Source organism: Gossypium hirsutum, chromosome D08 (genome assembly GCF_007990345.1).
Source record: "Gossypium hirsutum isolate 1008001.06 chromosome D08, Gossypium_hirsutum_v2.1, whole genome shotgun sequence".
NCBI classification, from domain to species: Eukaryota; Viridiplantae; Streptophyta; class Magnoliopsida; order Malvales; family Malvaceae; genus Gossypium; species Gossypium hirsutum.
Window position 1 is genome coordinate 51096913 of NC_053444.1, and position 14741 is coordinate 51111653.

The window sequence follows — 14741 nt, forward strand, 5'->3', positions numbered from 1 at the left end:
TTTTAATAATGACACCCAGCTTACGTAATATAATAAATGTATCCATGGAAAATTAAGGGCATCAATGATAGGATAGAAGTAGATGGACAACCGTATGTAGTTGGGGGTAGTTACCTTCACATATAACTAACCATAAGCTAAGTAGGTCAATATTCTAATTCTAAATTAGTTTACTTACAAAAGTTCAAATACTCTTATTATTATAATAGCATAGTTCAACATAACTTTGTGCTTTGGGAATGGATTGATTTTACAAGAACGAGTTGAAACATATTCGGTTTGGAAGCCCAATGATCGAATGGAATGCACAGTTACGTACAACCTTATCAATCATGATGGTGAGTTTTTAATATAAAATCGAGTACTGGGTAATAACGTATATTGCACTCTCTTTAAAAGTACTTATGAGCAGGGTCAAGTCTGACCTAAATATGATATTAACATATTTTACACTTGTTTAAGCCCAACACGATTCGAAATATGAATTTAAAATTTTACCTAAATTTGTTCATATTTATAAAAGACTAACCCAAACACATTTTAGATCAATCATATTATTTTTATTTTTTAAAAAAATATTTATATTATCTTATTTTAATATTTGATAGTTTTATACATTTTTTATTTTGTTGAAATTTTTTATATAATATCTTAACATTATTTTAATGTTTACAATATAATATTATATATTTAGTATAAGTTTACTTTTTAAATGTGTTTTAAATTTCATAATATATAAAAAAATATAAAATAAAGTATTATAAACTTAAAAATGAACCAGACTCGGACATTAAATATTCAAACCCAAACCCGACCCATATTTTAAATGAGCTTAATCTTTTTTACCTAAACTCATTTTTTAGACATAATATTCTTATCCAAATCCTCCCAAATTTCGCATTGCTTTGAGCCCGACGCATGAACAAGCCTATCATTCGCCAATATGAAAAATACTTTAATTATACCAAAAATATAAAACTGATATTTTACCAAGTAAGCTGACCAGATTAAACAAATCACCTGTTTTAGATTCACTTGATCCGATCTTAATCAGTACTTGAATGATAATGTTTATAAATAAATAAAAAATTCAACTACTTCTTTGCTATTAAACGATGGTAACACCTGCATTGTTTTATACAAACAATATCATAACCCTAAGATTAAAATAAAAATACTAATACTAAAATTCAGATTCCAAATTTGCTCAACAAGAATAAAATCCCTATTTCAAAACACCTGCATCTTTGTCTTCACATTTTGCTCTGCTACCCCTAAAGGCTAAAGAGTTTTTGGTCACCTTTTTATCCCTGCCTCAGTAATTTCCCCTACCTATTGGTGTATACATGCATATACATACATATAAATATGTATATGACGTATACACACACATGTATATATATTTACAAAAGGAAAACAGACTCCTGGAAAAGGTGGAAAATGGGCAAATTTTACAAGAAAGCTATTGAAGTGGTGAAGTCTTATTTGGTTGTACAAACCACTGTGGCAGATGACATTTTTCCTTTGAATGTCTTTGACAATAACTTTATTTCTTTGTCATTTAAACTTTAATTTTCTATGACAAGTTTTTTCCTTTTCTTCCTATTAACCTCTTGAGAGAGAATCTTGGCGAGTTAACTGATAGTTTGCATCTGTGGGTCTTTCGTTCCCACTGTTTATGGTGATTACTTTTGAACAGAGGAAGAAGAAGGAAGATGTGTATATGGTGACGTGCCAAACACTGCATCAAAGGGTTACAATCAAATATGATATATATATAGAGAGAGAGAGAGAGAACGAGTGGTCTTTTAAAATAAAAAGGATGGAGAAATCCGAACCTGTGCCAAATCCAGTAGTTTTGACTGTTCTCGAGATCCCTGCTTATTGCTGCCATGGCCAGCGCCATAAAACCAGCAAGCAGAAAACCCCAACGAAATCGTTTCATTATGGTTTTTACAAGACTGTTCACCCATTCTCTGATCCGCCGTCTACAGTTAAAAGAAACCGTGCTCAGCTTTCTGGAGGAAGTTAAATAATTCATCTGGTAAACACTAATGTGTTATCTTCGGGTATCAACCAGGTTGTGCTTCTTTCTTGGAAGAGAAAGTTTTAATGGTTCATCCCGTAAACACTAATGCATTATCTTCGGGCATTATTAATTCCAATTATACAATTATATTTCTTTTGAGAATCAACTTTTCTAATGATCAAGCATGATTTCCAGTTTCAGGTGAAAATCATGCACTTAAAACGTCAGATGATAAACCACAATAACGCCAATGTTAAAGGCATAGTAAGCACAATAGTTCAAAAATGAAAAGAAGCATAATTTTTAACTCTCTCGGTATTAAATACTAATAATTAAAGGTCCATTGTGCACTAGTGCATGTAGTCCTGAGCACACGGTTTTATTTGTATCAGGAACTGAAAAAAACAATATGCTTGAACTTCATGATGGTAGAGAAGAGAATCTCACCTCTCAAGCAAATTTAGACATAAATCCATTGAAAAGGAAAGCGATCTATACTTGGTAGAGAATTCAATCAACCACCCAACAAGAAGGGCTAGCGCTCCAATTGCCATCACTAGAATAACATTCGAGGGCCTGCACAACTTAGCCCCGTCAACCACCTACTGTATCGGTTAGAATATGGCCAATAATTTAAATTAATAAAAATGCAAGCAGATCCCTTTACCTGGTTGCCTTAGTTATGGCCATCAGGGCAGTAAGGATAGCCACAACCGTATGGATTGCCCTTTTATAAACTTCACCAATTGTTGTGAGGTAAACAAAGGTGCTCACCACGGCCAAGAATGAGAGCCAAAAGTCAAAAAACTGAAACATTTCCCAAATTGCTATTCAATATTAGCTCAAACTGAGTAACTGAAAATATGGAGAACTTTAGCAACAATGAAACACAATAGGCCCACATGCTTATTCCACTATGCTTTTTCAACGTTTTTCATGATGAATAATGTCATCCTTCTTAGGGGGAAAGAAACTACCAACACATATACCTGTAAGACACCAAAGGATAATGCACACCAGGTGCCCACATCACATGCATGATATAATCCACTTGAAATTCCACTTGATGTGTAGATCACCCATTCTGCAAAAGCCTGCATAAAAACAACCAATTTTTTTACTAAATATGACCATCGAAGAATGAGTTGGCAAGTTCATGTCGGATTATTAGAATTAGTTCAATTCCAATACTAAATGTTCCTTTCTCCGCTCAAAAGTTGGTTGATATCAACTGCTGCTAATGTTTCACCACAAAAGATGATCAATGTTTTTGCAAGAAACCTGAATCATAAGCAAATATACGTTAGCCCATGACATAAATGGAGCTCTACCTTCTGCCTGAGAGCCCAAAAAGCAGGAAGCACAGCTGCAGCATTTGACGCGATTAGAGCAATTGATTGCCATATGTGTCCTGCATCAGTTTCCAAGTACAGGATTGGCTAAAATTGATTTAATATCATTACATGATACCAAGCTCTGGAATGCATTCTAAATGCAAATAAACCTACTCTTAAGCAAGAGAGTACAAGACTCATCTAGAAGTATATAAAACTTTTTGATGGGCTTGACTCAGGAATCAAGTATAGATTAGAGACCAAAACTCGAAAGCTATAACGCCAGATAATAAACTTAAGTTGGAGTTTGCATAGACCGAGCCAATGATTACAACCTTTGCCAATCTCTCCCCTCAACACCCCCCCCCACCCTCCCCCGCCTCCAACCTACATTAAGTAGATGTATGATCTAAATATTTTCGTGAAACTAGTCACTTCCTGGAAAGAGAGAATAAAATAGCCTACTTTGGAACCATAAACAATAATGTTGATGAAAAGTAGCTGTAGGGATGTCAGCCATATTTTTGCATTCAACTCCAGAAAAGAATTTACCTTGACGGGATACAATCTCAATGCTACAATCAAAGCCTCCATGGGTACGGTCACAGGCACAAAAGCTGAGAAGCAGAAAATAGTACAGTTAGAAGGAAATCACAAATGCCCTTTAGACATTCATCATGTCCTCAAACAAGGAATCACATGCAATTAGATCTAAAAAATAAAATATTTTGCAATAAAAAATTAGATAAAGAGTATAAAAATATGGAGATGGCTAATACCTGTATGATGTTAATCCACTTGCATCAAGAGCAGATTTGCAATCACCATGATAGGAGCACCTTTTCGGGCATCTTTCGAGTGAAACAGACATGGTAGTCTGCCTATTGGAAGTGCCATCAGTGCTGTTTAGATTCCTTAAAGCAATAGTCCAGGTTCCTTCCCTAACATATAAGATGTAAAAATCGGCCTTTTCTTCACTTGAACTGTACAAAGCGAAAAACATGGAGCCATGACTGTTGCTTGTCTTGTTTACATAATAATAGTCCCAGTTAACAAGCGATGGCAATCCGCCATTTCTAACATATATTTCATAATTTAGCTTTCTATCTGACGTCAGCCGAATATGGAGATTTCCACCAGCTGCACCATGGGGAATGTCCAGGATAAAATAAGTCCAGGTATTGAGTCCTCCAAATGAGTAGTTGCTTAAAAGGGGCTCAAGAAGAAAATTGGCAGCATCCGACATCACTTTCTCACCATATGGCAAAAAATAGGACTCAAAAGGGGTGGAATCTTTCCTGAGAACCGTCTGCAGACAACCATTCTCAGCTTGTCAATAACTTACTCCTGCGAATGAGTTTCTACAAGCATCAACAGAAAGATAAGATAGTCCAGGAATAATACTGTTCATAAATCTAATTAAAAATAATAACAAAACTAAAATGGAAATCAGAAACCAATAGTTGCAACCCATTACTCAACGTCTAAGAAAATGAGTTTCTTCGAGAATCAACAGAAAGAAAAGATGGTCCAGGAATAAAACTGTTTGTAAATCTAATTAGAAATAACAATAAAACTTAAATAGAAATCAGAAATCAATGGTTTCCAAACCAAAATTTGGCCCTTCATTATAAAGGCCATAATTTGGTTGGTAGAATTTGACCCTTTCAGTCCTTGATATCAGATTGTAAAAGATACGGTGTCCAATCACCGATGACTGGAATTCACACTGTCATCCTCTCATCCTTGGTTTTGTAAATGTTTATGCGTCACCATTAAGAAGCAAGCAAATCATTTCTCTTCTCCCCCCCTCCCCTTTTCAAACTGATATATACTTTATCCTCACAGATGTGAATGGATATATATATTATTTAATGTGTACATTTTCACATAGGCAGATAATTTCATAAGAGCATCAAAATATAAAAACAAAACACAAAAAAGGGGAAAATACAGAGAATACGTATAACACATTTCTTGACAATTCCCACCTGAAGCATGTATCTTTCGGATAAACAATCTGGCCCAGCCTTCCCCAGTGGACATTCGAGTTCTTGTAGTTCTAGGGAATAGCAAACTTTTGAAACATTACTTTGAGATCCACCAGTTTCCTTCGAGAGATTTAGAGCTAGAATAGAAATATACCATTGACCAACCTTTGGGGAGTTAATGACCAAGGGGGATTTATTTAAGTTACCAGAAAAATCATGTAGAGTAGCTGAAGGCATAGCACCATAACGAGCAAAGCACATTAAGTCAATTCCACTACTATTCCCAGAGTTATTTACAGGTCTTAACCTTACATTTTCTGCTGAAACGGTTAAAAATTCAGCTACTCGTAGTATCTCTAAGGTGTATATTTTCATTTCTTCATCTCCAAGGCAAGAGGTCACAAAATTGTTCCTGCATGAAAGCATGCTTTGATTGAAAAACCCAGATGCTGAACCATTTCCAGAATTATTGCGAGATAGACCACATGAAAGCAGTTCAACAGTTTGGTTGCAATATTGCCCCTGCATTGATGAGGTTATACATCCTTCCACGCTAATATTGGCTGCAAAGGAGTAAGAAGGGCCTCGAACAATCTGCAATCCAGAGCATTAGCTGTAAATTCAATTTCCAGTAGAATGTCTGGAACAAATGTACCAATGCCTCTTCACAAAGAGGATAAACTGACATGGAAAATATAACAAGAATGAGATAAATAGGATCAAAAGCAAACATCTTCAAATAACAATTTGATGATTCACCAGAAGATTTCAATTCCACCAGCTTAAAAGCAATCAAGGATTCTTTTTGCTGAGAAAACTTGTTATCTGGCATCACAAACCAGTCTGGATATTTCCTTATAGCCATCTAACAAGTTTCCGTCATGCAGATCTTACCATTAGAATATCCATCTATCAACATGGTTTTATATGTGGTTCATTAGGAGTTTACAAGCATCTTTATTTCCCTTTTGAGCAAAGGATTCCATGTGTAAAGAAAATATAGTTATTTTCCTCTGAACTGAATTAAACAACACAGGTATATATTTTCAACCAATAAATTGCTTAACCACAAGAAGTGGGTGAGAACTACATAGAAGCTAGATACAATGGAGCCAGCCATGAATAAGGTGTAAAATAGCTCAGTTAGTAATCTTACCATCTTTGACTGTGTTCTTGTAGGCCCAACACCATTGAAAAGACCAAAATACAAAACCCTGGCAGATATCTGAAACACATATTTTAAAGTTATTATAATGCCAACAGCTGAATCTCAAAAAAAGAAAAAGAAAAAATGAGGAAGTTTTGGAATAATCCATGTGCCATACTAAACCTTTGACCCCACCCACCTCACACCCCTGGTTGTGGGGTAAAATAAGCCAAATGCCATACTTGCCCAAGAATTCAGTTAAATTACACCAGAAACCGACTTCTCTAAGAAAAGTAAGGGTGATAATGATAGCAAACCTGCTCGTTTGTCAACTTCATTGTCATATTTCTTGGTACAGGATAACACTGCTCTGAATTTTGAAGCACTTGTGTTCCTTCAAAAGAGCTGTTTGATAGTGCAACTAGTTCTGCAACATAAGAAAACCTCTTAAAACTGCTAGCCATTTGGCATGAAAGTTAGTAATTATATAAGAAAATAATATTTTATGTTTGTTTGCAAGATACCTCCAAATGAAGTGTTTGAGACATCTGGCAATGGGAGGCTGCCTTCTCTGAAACATATCATCGGCAGCGCACTTTTAGGAACTTTTTCAACACTTTTAATATCCTGCAAGCAGTTTGAAGCATAAGAAAGAGTGATCGGTTAAACTATCAAATGTTATAACTCCAAAATCAGTGACTAGATAAGCGATGAAAACTTTTTAACGATTTGCATCAATAAAAGAGTAGACATGCAGTATGAACAAACAGAAGAAATCCAACCATACTGATTAACCTGAAAACCTAATTAACTTGGACAAGCATACTTACAAGGTTGACACTTGACTTCAATGCTATTGACATTGAGGAGAACCATGGAGGTAAATCAACTGAGACAAGGAAAAATTGTAAACCCAATGAGGCATTACAGAATAAAATAACTCAAATAGTAATACTATCTAATCGATCACCATATTTTTGAACGAATCTCATTTTCCAACTAACAATAGATTTGAATGAAAATAGCACAAAATATGAAACTTTTTTTTTCTCTTGCATACAAATTCCTGGGAATGATACTTCCTAGCTTTCCATCAATATAACCCAACCTAATAATCAGCATGACAGAACGGAACACCTTCAGACTTGATATTTCTAAATCATTGTCTCTATAACTAATTTAACTTGGTCCTGATGAAGCAGTATTACAATTAAATATGATACAATACTTGAGTTAAACGGAATAAAACTTAAACCAACAATCAAATTGGACTAGGAAAATTTTAACATCTTGCTTTGATCATTAAAACAGAATATTAAGATTAAAAGACAAAAAAAAAAGAACGTTTAAATTGAAAGTAACAACAATGGAAAATACCATCCCAAAGCAGAAACAACAATCCAATCATTTAAGTTAAGTTTAAACTTTGAAAACTACCCATTAACCAGAGCAGTCCATAAGAAAAACATCAAAAAAAGAAGAAGGGTAACTTGACCCGAAATAACTTATAAAAAAGGCCACCAAAAAAAAAAACAGCTTTACGTACCTCGTATATAGCGCATATCAAAGGGTCTGATCTGGGTTTCTGGGTATTTGAAGCTAGATATAGTAAAGGTGTTATATCCAGCAAGTTGCTCAATTGAATTACCGTGCCCAAATAAACAAGAAAAGAGAGTGAAAAGACTTAGAATCAAGCTAGAAACAGAGCAAAGAATCGAATTTTCTGCCATTTTCTTTTGTGGCGATTCTTACAGGGAACCCAAAAAACAATGATAGCAATCAGGAGATAACTTAGAGATAAAGGAATTAAAAGCATAAAAGATCGTATTTTGGAAACTTTTCTTCAACTCCTTAATTCAGATTTCAGTGGGCATTTTTTTTAAAAGGCTATTTTAATTTTTAATGACTGCAGCTATAGTGCGAGTCAATTTAAGCAAAAGGAGAAGGAAAATAAGACCACGCTCGAGCAAGAGGATCGTGTCAAAACGCGCCACCTCGTTCGGAGGATCTGTTTGGTGATTAGTATTGGTTCTAGAAAGCCTAAAGCATTTGAAGTACCAAGAAAGCACGTTTAAGATGTTGAAACCAAACAGAGTTTAGATTGTTTTTGACTTCTTTTTTTTCTTAGCTAAACCAACCTGATTTTATTTAATTAGAAAATCAAAGACTTCGATTTGGTCTTAAAAACCTTCCTTTCAAACTCTTTTTTCCTTTTTTGCTTTATTCAAAAGCCTGACGCTTTTTTTTTTAAATCTCTCCATATCATTTTTTTAAATTTTCTGTAAATTAATTAATCTGAATTATTGATAAATTAATGTGAAAATGAAATTTTAAGATTCAAAATAATAGGGCTGGGAAATTTCAATGCCGAAATTCGAAGAACAAAAGCCCGATTGCTTGAAGAACTCCTAAAATTAGGGCTCGATTAGTTCTCAAAGTTGCTAATTAGGGCTTCCAAGGGGACGATCGATTCAGTTTCTTCACAGAAAGATAGGAGCCAGATGAATCATCGATAGCTGCAGCGGTGGCGGGGGCGGAGGGCGGGCAACTTCAATTTCTTATACTGAAAAGTAAAATCGACTCACCTTCAGATAGTAATCATTTATACATAGGATCAAATGTTTTAATGTCGTTAATTGGATTGAATCAAATGGAGGAGTCGAAAATGAGTTAGGTTCACTTACAATTGAGGTGACATTTTCATCTTTACTTTGCTTTGTTCACTGCTCCCGTCCTCTGTCTCCCTCTTCTGTTCTGTTATCATTTTATAACTCTAATGGCGATCTTATGCTGATTGCGCTTGGTTAATCTTGTTTTCAAATTACTGTTTTAGGTTATCCGCCCCTTCTTTGCTTCTATATATTTCTTTTTAACAATCAAATTTTATTTTATAATAAGATTATATATAAACTTGAAATTAAGTATCTTATTTATATAATTAAAATATTCATATATTATACTATAAAATATTTATTGCTAAATATCTATAAATTGTAATATATATATATATTTGTTATTAAAATATTAATATAGATATTTTAAAAATAATATGCTAAGAATGTTATTTAAAACTTAAAATTATTATTGTTAAAATTTATTAAGTAAAAACAAAAAAAGACTTTGTCACCACTTCCCATTGAATTTGATGTGTTCTTTTTTGTTGTTGTTGTTAAACATTGGATTTATTGTGTTAATGGTTTACTTTTTAAGCTTTATCATTCACAGCAAAAACCATGCTTAGAATGATTAAGTAAAAAATATATACGTCACAAAAGAAAAAATAAGACATAAAAATGAGAGGGGACTTGTGAAAATAAATCAAAAAGAGAGGAGGAAAAAAAATTGGTGTGAAATAAGAGTAAAGGTGGTAAATTGGTAGTGATAAATTTTAAGAGTTTTTTAACTAAACTCGATTCAACTTAAAACCTAAAAAAACTAACCCTATCAAATCGGCTCAAAATTCATTGATTTTGGGCTTTTTTTTACCATATGTTAATATGTGTGTATATATGTTTATATATTTTTTCTAAAAAGATAAATTTAATGGTTAAATTAAAAAAAAAAAGGAGGGAATCATTTGCACATGTATAAAATAAACATGGTTTTATGCATATTCACGATTACTATTTTAATAATTTAACCATTATATTTATTACATGTCAAGTTTGGAGTTAATTTTTTCTAATTATTTGTTTTATGCAAACAACTTTCAACCACCAAATGTATATTAATATAAATAATATTTTAGATCGGCATGATAGAAATATCATATCTATTCAAAATTTTACATAAAATCAATAGTTGGATTGTTAAAATATTAATTATCACACTGGTGTGAGTAATCCATTTCCTATTTGGTGAAAATATTATATATTGGCTTAATCGTTGAAATCAATTTTTTTTTGGGTTAGTATATCATTTAATACTTGCGTTTAGATTTATTGTTCAAATTGATACCTAAATTTAATTTCAATATTCAAATGGTACTTGAATTTAATGGCAATGTTTGACATGTGTGCTCTAATAAAAAAATATAGGTACTTAATTGAGATAAAAAAAAACCCTCAAGTACAAAAATGAATATTAAAAGTAAACTCAAGTACTTAAGTGGGACAAAAAAAAAACTCACGTATCAAATTGAACAAAAACTCAAATACTAAATTGAACATTGAAGCGAATGTAACAGCCTGTTTTTAGTGAAATCGGAACAGTGGTTTTGGGACCACAAATTTGACGTGAGAATATTTATTTTATTATTATTTTAATGTCTACATTATGTTAGTATTGCCGTATAAAAATTTCGTTAAAAAATTTTACCGTTTGCATGCTTAATTTGATAAAAAAAAACTAATTCGCATAAAGTACAAAAGTTGAGTTATAACAGCTAAAGGTATTATTTGGCTATAGAATCTTAAAGTATGAGTCATTATGTGGTAATCAGACCATTAATGAAGATAGTGGATGTACATGGATTGGTATTAATGAAATTATGAATAATTAAAGGATATTTTGGTAAATGGATAATTAAGTTAATTTGTTAAGTAATTAAAGACAAAAGAAAGATGTCCTATATATTCTTGTTTCTTCATTTCTATGACTGAAATTCACCATTGAAGTAGCTAGGGTTCGGCCGACTTATTTCTAATTGCATATCAAGATAGACCACATACTGCTGTAGATCGAGGCAGAGAAAAAGCTTCGGATTAATCGACTACATTTCTATGTTTATTGTCGAGGTAAGTTTGTACGTTTAAATAGCGTTTTAAATTATGTTTTAAATGCTATTATTTGATATAATATCAAATTGTGTCTCGGTGGAAAAATCCAACGGCGTATCGTTGATCATCAAATAATAAAAAGGGATAGCTTCGACTATCGAGCTATGAAAAGGGTTGGGACAACCATCATGATTTTACTCGTGTGAGCTTCGGTAAGAACTATCGATACAATTTACCTTATTACTAGGGAAGGTAGGAAGTATGTGTTATCCATGGCAATGAGAAGTATAATTCACTTGATTTAAGTTAATGAATCATTTATTCTCATGTTGGATTGATACATATATTTTAAGATTATGCAATGTATTGATAAGCATAGTTTGTATACTACGAACTTACTAAGCATAACATGCTTATCTTGTGTTTATTTTTTATGTGTTGTAGTTAATCGGAAGCTTGTTCAAGTTGGAAAGTCGTCGAAGACCTATCACACTATCCATCGGCTATATCAGTAGATTTTAACGTTTTTAAGTCTTAGTTATAATGGCAAGTATAGATATTTTGTTTGATGATGTAGCCATTTGTTTTGGCTTGTGTTTTATAGCATTTTGGATAATGAAGTGGCATTAAGTTGGCATGTATATATTTGGCCTTGTAATGGTTATTATGTTGATATATGTATGTGGCCTTATGATGGTTGATTCTATAGTCCTTATGATGCTTAGATGATGGAAGTTGAACATGGTCATTTTGGTATGAAAAAAATGTAGTTGGCACATATAGCTTATGATGTTAAATGTTAAATAGAAAATTGGATACTTGTGGATGTGAATTTTATATGTGAACAAAGTGGTAAGTTTTGGTTAAATTTTGCATATGGTTATACATGTTTAAATGTTGTGTTTTAGGTGCCTTTGGGCATATTGGTTGAATGCTTATGTACCTTATTTGAATAGCTTGATTATGCATGTTTTTAGTGAAATTTAAAGGCTTGTTCATATATGGAAATTTGCTTGTAGGTATGTGCTTGAATGGGTAAGAAAATGGCTTGAAAATGACCTATTTTTCGTCCACATGGGCAGAGACATGGGCACGTGTCTTAGCTATGTGTGACACACTGTAACACCCCTAACCCGTATTCGTCGTCGGAATAGGGTTACAGAGTATTACCGGAGTTTACATTTCAGAACTATACAAAATTTTAAAACATTTAATTAGTATCATCAATCACATAAAAACCAATCAATAGCATACATATTGTCCCTTATACGAGCCCTCGAGGCCCTAAAAATACATTAGAAACAAATTGGGACTAAATCAGAAACATATAGAAATTTTAGAGAAAAGATGAAAATTTACAAACTTCAGGGGTCACACGGCCGTGTGGCCAGGCCATGTGACTCACATGGCCAAGAGACACGCCCGTGACTTAGGCCGTGTGGGCATTCGAAATAGGGACACGCGATCGTGCCCCAGCCCATGTCCGTGCCCGTGTAACTCACTGACTTGGGTTACACGGCCAGGCCACATGCCCGTATGCCAGGCCGTGTAAAACCTGACTCGCAACCCTTTGAAAACTATAGGGGACACATGGCCATGCTGCCTAGCCGTGTGTCGCACACGGTGAAGACACACGCCCGTGTCTCTGCCCGTGTGGATGCAAATAGGCCATTTTACAAGCCATTTTTCTCACCCTTTTCAACATGTACCTATAATCCCTTTTGCACATATACATAAGCCCTCAAAAGGCACGAAAATCATGCATAATCAAGCCAAACACATATGATATAATAACATCCAACAAATATGCCCAAAGGCACCTCAAATGCCAACATTAAAACATGTATAACCATGTACTCTATTTGGCCCAAATAATTAATTAACTTCTAACTAAGTTTGCATCATTAAATACCATTGAATTTACTTACCATAACATACCAAATGGTACTAAGTATACCATTCAACCACTAGCATCAATAGTCATATAAGTCATTCATAACAAGGTACCAACTCACCCCATTTATATATGCCACAAGACATTTACAATATGTATATTTAGACTTTCATTTCATCTTCCATCATTCAAACATAGCAAACCAAACATTCACCATTTTAAGGCTAATATTTACATGCCAAAACTAAATTCATTACATTACCAAAATGTCATATGTCAAGCCAACCCAAATGACCATATCAACAACCAAACCACACATGTCAACATTAGCCAAATACCTATACTTGTCATTATAACCTTAACCAAGATATCAAAATCTACCAATATAATAGATGGATAGTGTGATAAATCTCCGACGAGCTTCCAACCCGATCGAGCTTCTGATAGTCTGAAAAGTAAAGAAAAATAACTACGTAAGCAATGAATGCTTAGTAAGCTCGTATAAACTTTAATCAGATCAATCCATTTCCAATATGAAATTTATACATATCAAGAATAATCATATACTGATACCACACGATTCATGAAGCCAAATTCAACAACTCACAAATTGAATAATTCCGCAACATCGCTTATACTATCATACCTAACAAAGTAGGATTTTACAAAACTTTAAATCTCTTTCAATTTTCTTTCTTTCATTTGCATGTCATTACTTTCCATTACATTTACTTTCTTTAGCTTAAATAACATCCTCAATTCAATTTATCATTCCCTTTTTCATCACTCATTTCATATGCATAATACACAAGACACAAGCATGTCATCAACCATAGCCACAAGCTAGTGCATTTAAACATAGTTCTTTTAGAATTAATCACATGATAAACCATTTCGTAAGAAATTGCATAATTTAAACCTTACCACTCTTTCCTAAACACAAGCATATTTCTATTTGGACACTTACCATTACAATGCATAACTTATAAATTAACATGGCATGATCCAACCAAAGCTTGGCCAAAACCTAATCCTTCACACCACACATATTAGCATACATGATACAAATCATAAGCACATTAGCATGAATAGCCATTTAATCTTAACATGTATCACTTGAATTTATTACTTGTCTTAACTTTTCTGCATTCTACTAATAAGCGTTCATACTTTCAAACATATGGCTAAGCATATTTCAAACATCATCAACTCATACCTTTTCAAAATTTCATAGTATCACCTATTGGAGCATTTGTTGAACCTCCCCTTTTCATACCCGTTGAACCACTAGAATAATATCGGATACACGGGAATCCGCACACTAAGTGCCAATATGTGGTCGAAGCCACTACTATCACATATCTCATATCAGTGCTCTCTCTCGAGCCATATATGGGTCTACTCACACAAGCTGTCAGTCAGGACATAGCTACACAGTGCTGCTCACACAAGCTGTCAAGTAACCGCAACACATGCCGAAAACTCAGCCACCGGTACTCGATAGTCATCCTGCATCGTTGAATTTTCCTCGTTTCATTATAAGCTAAATTGTATAATAACATATATATCGATTCATTTCCAATAAAATTCATATAATAACATTCAATTTAATAAAAAATATATACGTA

At 33.5% G+C, this 14741-nt stretch overlaps 1 protein-coding gene across 2 annotated transcripts; it reads right to left on the bottom strand.

Annotated features, from left to right (window-relative positions):
- Nucleotides 1-1078: 1078 nt before the first annotated feature.
- LOC107900879 (uncharacterized) lies at nucleotides 1079-9332 on the bottom strand. Of its 2 annotated transcripts, XM_016826628.2 has the most exons (15): nucleotides 9186-9332; nucleotides 8048-9064; nucleotides 7332-7390; nucleotides 7026-7128; nucleotides 6819-6928; nucleotides 6511-6579; nucleotides 5355-5948; nucleotides 4143-4672; nucleotides 3916-3980; nucleotides 3361-3440; nucleotides 3019-3123; nucleotides 2697-2836; nucleotides 2477-2605; nucleotides 1839-1988; nucleotides 1079-1741 (listed from the first exon to the last, which is right to left on the bottom strand). In XM_016826628.2, the coding sequence occupies exons 2-15, from the start codon at nucleotides 8229-8231 to the stop codon at nucleotides 1606-1608; spliced, it is 2454 nt and encodes an 817-aa protein (XP_016682117.1). In that variant the 5' UTR covers nucleotides 8232-9064; nucleotides 9186-9332; the 3' UTR covers nucleotides 1079-1605. The 2 variants fall into 2 exon arrangements, with proteins under 2 accessions (XP_016682117.1, XP_040954240.1); XM_041098306.1 differs by lacking the exons at nucleotides 7332-7390; nucleotides 9186-9332 and having other exon boundaries at nucleotides 8048-8223.
- Nucleotides 9333-14741: the final 5409 nt, after the last annotated feature.

Coding starts and splice junctions, on each gene's coding strand:
- LOC107900879 (XM_016826628.2), bottom strand. CDS start 8,231: ATGGCAGAAAATTCGATTCTTTGCTCTGTTTCTAGCTTGATTCTAAGT. Junction 6,929..7,025: donor CTCAAACACTTCATTTGGAG/GTATCTTGCAAA, acceptor CTTATGTTGCAG/AACTAGTTGCACTATCAAAC. Junction 2,606..2,696: donor GCCATAACTAAGGCAACCAG/GTAAAGGGATCT, acceptor TAAGTTGTGCAG/GCCCTCGAATGTTATTCTAG.